Source organism: Helicoverpa armigera, chromosome 10 (assembly GCF_030705265.1).
Source record: "Helicoverpa armigera isolate CAAS_96S chromosome 10, ASM3070526v1, whole genome shotgun sequence".
NCBI classification, from domain to species: domain Eukaryota; kingdom Metazoa; phylum Arthropoda; class Insecta; order Lepidoptera; family Noctuidae; genus Helicoverpa; species Helicoverpa armigera.
Window position 1 is genome coordinate 9,458,794 of NC_087129.1, and position 3,875 is coordinate 9,462,668.

Genomic DNA, 3,875 nt, shown 5'->3' on the forward strand with positions numbered 1-3,875 from the left:
CACGGTAAATGATGGACCTATCCGACAGATAGGCCTCGACCACGCGACGAAGGTAGGTCGGCACCCGGTGATACCGGAGTGCCTCCCTGATGCAACTCCAGGGAAGGGTGTTGAAGGCGTTGGCGATGTCAAGAGACACCGCCAAGACGACCCCCCCCCGGGACACAGCATCCCCCGTCGTGAGAGCTCTCACGCGCATGATGGCGTCCACCGTTGAGCGCCCCTTGCGGAAACCGAACTGGTGGTCCGCAAGGTCCGGCCCTATCCCCCCAAGGTGCGCGACGAGGCGGTGTGCGACAACTCGCTCAAAGAGCTTGCCCACCTCGTCGAGCAACACGATAGGCCGGTATGCGGACGGAGAGTCCGCAGGGCGCCCCGGCTTCCGTATGAGGACCAGTTTCCCTGTCTTCCAACGAAGTGGGAACTGGCCCTCTCCAAACATGCGCTGAGAAGCCCCCTAAGTCGAGGCCCGAGAGCCTCAAGGGCCAGGACCCAGGCCTTGCCAGGCAGGCCATCAGGCCCTGGGGCGGTGTTTTTGGCTTTCAGCCTAGCCACCGCCACTCTCAGGTCCACCCCAGTCACCTCGGGGACATCGTCGTCGTCGGAAGTGTGGTCCGTACTTGACACCGCGGGTTGCAGAGACATGGGCGGGGGAGAGTGTTCCCCGCGCGAAGGGAACAGAGCGCTCACCACCTCCTCCACCAGCTGAGGCCGAAGACTCTGGGTCAGCGGGGGGGCCCATGGGCGGAGCTTGCCCGCACCATTTTGTAGGCGCCCCCACGGGTCCCTGTCCAGAGACCCCAGCAGCTCCGCATTGGCCACCTCCTTGGCCTGGACGATGGCCAGTGGAGGGCGGTCTTCGCAGCTCTGTAACCCTCGTACAGCTCTGCTTCCCTGGCTTCTGCATCCGGAGGGCGGATGCGCAGCCTGCGGTGTCTGGTGTACAGGTGCCTCGCAGCGACGCACGCCTCTCGAAGGGCGGCGATCTCGCGAGACCACCAGTACACCTGGCGTCGGGCGCGTCCTGGCGGGACTCGGGGCATGGCCACGTCACAAATCTCGGACATGGTCTCCCGGAACCACTCCGCCTCGTCGTTGATGTCGGCGGGCCTGTCCGGTGATGACACCCAGGCCTGCACGACTGAGGCTTCCAGGAGAAGCTCCCGGTCAAGGTGCCTCAGCGCCCAACGTGGACCACTCGGGGTCTGCAGGACCGGCGCGCTAGGGTTCTGGGCGGAGACGTCAAACCGGATGTACCGGTGATCGGAGTAGGTCTCCACCCCCTCCTCCACGCGCCAGTCAAAGACACGCGGTAGCAGAGCGGGGCTGGCGAACGAGATGTCCACCACTGACTCGCCCCGCATCCGTACGCACGTGGGGACAGAACCCCGATTGAGGACGACCAGGCCTGCTTCCAGCGCCCAGTCCTCCACCATCCTACCCCGTGCATCTGTGCGTCGGGAACCCCAGGCCAAGTTCTTGGCGTTGAAGTCCCCTAACACTATCACGGGGAGGGAATAACTTCCGACGACGACGGACAACTCCAGGAGGGAGTTGTGGAACTCGGCGAGAGTTCGGCTCGGGGAGAAGTACACCCCCACGACGACTATCTCCCCGAACCGTGCTGCGACGCAACCCCTTCCACTCTTCACCCCTTCGAGGGAAGGAGTACCAGCGGCGGCCGACGATATGATGGTCACTGAGCCGCTAAGGTCCTTAACCCAGTCATCCCTGGGAAGGACAAAGTACGGCTCAGCGACCACGGCGATGTTGATCGACCACTGCGCCATGCTTTGGAGCAGCAGATCCTGGGCACGGGCGCAGTGGTTGATGTTCGCCTGGAGGAAGCGCAATGGAGCCAGACTAGCACTCCATCACGTCTTCCTCCTCTTGAGACGCAGACACGGGCGCCGCGACAGCAGCAGTGGCGACGGCGTTGACAGCGGCGGCAGCGTTGGAGGCGGCGGCGGCCGCAGGAGCTGCGGTTGTGGCCACTGCGGAGGTGGTGGTGGTGGCGGCGACGGACGGCCGGCCCTTGCCCTTACTCTTGGTCTTGGCGGGTGGGGCACAGGACTTGCTCCCCGCCCGGTGTTCGGCCGGCTTGCCAGCCGCCGCGCACGCAGTGCAGTGCGGCGCGGCGCTACAAGCCACGGCCTTGTGTCCGGGCTGACCGCAGCGGAAGCAGAGGGCGCTGCGGTCGACCTCCGAGGTGCAACGAACACCCACATGATGCCCGACGTGGCATCGGAAGCACCTCAGCGGTCGGGGGTCAAGCAGCTTGACCTGCGCCGACACCCAGCCAACCAGCAATCTTCGGCCGTCTACGATGCGCTTGGCCGCCGTCACGGGGCAGCTCACCGTGATGGTGCACGTGCCCCTGAAGTCGGGACGTATGGTGCCCGCCTTGACTTCTTCGGCGGAGCACCCACCCGTCCTAGCGACGGCGGCCACCACCTCCTCCGCAGTAACTGAGTCGTCCAGGCCCATGATGCGCAGATCCGCGCACTTTTGGGGCCTGGAGACTCGGGCGTCGTCCGCACTTATGGACGCCCTAAGCCTCTCGGCTAGAGCGTCTGCGGCGGGCCCACTGGCCGCTCCTGGGACCTCCAGCATTCGGGCGCCCGTTGCGGTCACCCTGAGCCGGAGGCCGGAGGCGATACCCAGCTCCTGCAGGTTCACCGCCTCCTTTGCTTGGGCGAGCACGTCGCGGTACGACACGCCCCTTTTGACCGCGTCCGGCTGTAGTGTGACTACTACAGCCGCGGTTTTGGGGGCGCGGAGTTTCGCCGCGGCGGCTCGCTCCCTGCGCCGCTGTTTCTGGGCCTTCTTTTTGGCCGCTTTGGCCGCCCTCCGCCTCTTTTTCTTTTCCCCCACCACCTGCCACTCAGACTCAGTGGCAGAAGAGGTAGGGGCCGCAGACGGTGTCGGCTTTGGAGGGCGTTTCGCCACTGGTGCCGACGACGGAGCCGGTGCTGACGGTGGCACCGGGGGCCTCTGCGCCTGGACCGCCCTTGCGGTCTTGGGCTTTGGCTGAGCGGGCGCCCTCCTGGTCGGTCCGTTCGGCGCCGCGACAGGGGGCTTGCTCGGCGGTCCCCTTCTGGGTGGGGGTGCCGCTGCAACCGCGGCCGCATAGGAGGCCCTTTGGGCCGCTGGGGGCTTCGACGCCGCGAGGGGGGGGCGCAGGACCCTGCCCTCCAGGACTGAGAAGCGAGCCTGGAAGGCCGCCATCTCCTGACGGACTAGGGCCAGGATCTGGCTCTCAGCCGGCGCAGTCTGCGCCTGTTGCCTGGCCCCACCGCGCTCCGCCCCCTGCTCGCGCATCTTAGCGAGCTCCGCCCGGAGACTCCTGTTCTCCTCCACAAGAGACTCCAGGGCGGCCGTCAGACGACCCACCTCCTGCTGCAGTTTGGCCAGCTCGCTCACGGGAGCCCGGCCAAAGTTGCTCACCGCTGCGGCGGTGATGGAGGCGGTGGCGGCCTCAATGGCGCCGTCTTTGCTGGCCTTTTTTCTCTTTAAGGCCACCTGCCTGATGGCGGACTCCACCGTCTTCTCGAAGTCCGCCCTGCGCTCCCGGTCGGAGCCGATGGCCGACTCCTCCTCGGAGGAGGAGCTCCGATGAGCCGCTCCTCCGCCACCCCAGAAGCCCTAGCGGACCCTTCGCTGACGGGCCTCCTGGCGACCTTTTTGGCCGAGGCCCCGCGACCACCAGAGGAGGACCCGGGGTCTTCCCTCCTCCTCTTGAGGAAGGCGTCGGCCCGGTGGTCCTTCTTGTTGCGGGGGAGCTTAAAACCCCCCGCATCCCCCTCGCTGGACACGGACTCGGAGTCCGAGTCCTCGTCCCACTCCCTTTCATCATCTTTGTTTTTATTATTTTT

At 66.1% G+C, this 3,875-nt stretch overlaps 1 protein-coding gene across 1 annotated transcript; it reads right to left on the reverse strand.

Moving 5' to 3' along the window:
* Window positions 1-1,861: 1,861 nt before the first annotated feature.
* Window positions 1,862-3,610, reverse strand: LOC126055041 (translation initiation factor IF-2). The gene has a single exon (XM_064036727.1). It carries the CDS (start codon window positions 3,319-3,321, stop codon window positions 1,864-1,866), a length of 1,458 nt encoding a protein of 485 aa, XP_063892797.1. The 5' UTR covers window positions 3,322-3,610; the 3' UTR covers window positions 1,862-1,863.
* Window positions 3,611-3,875: the final 265 nt, after the last annotated feature.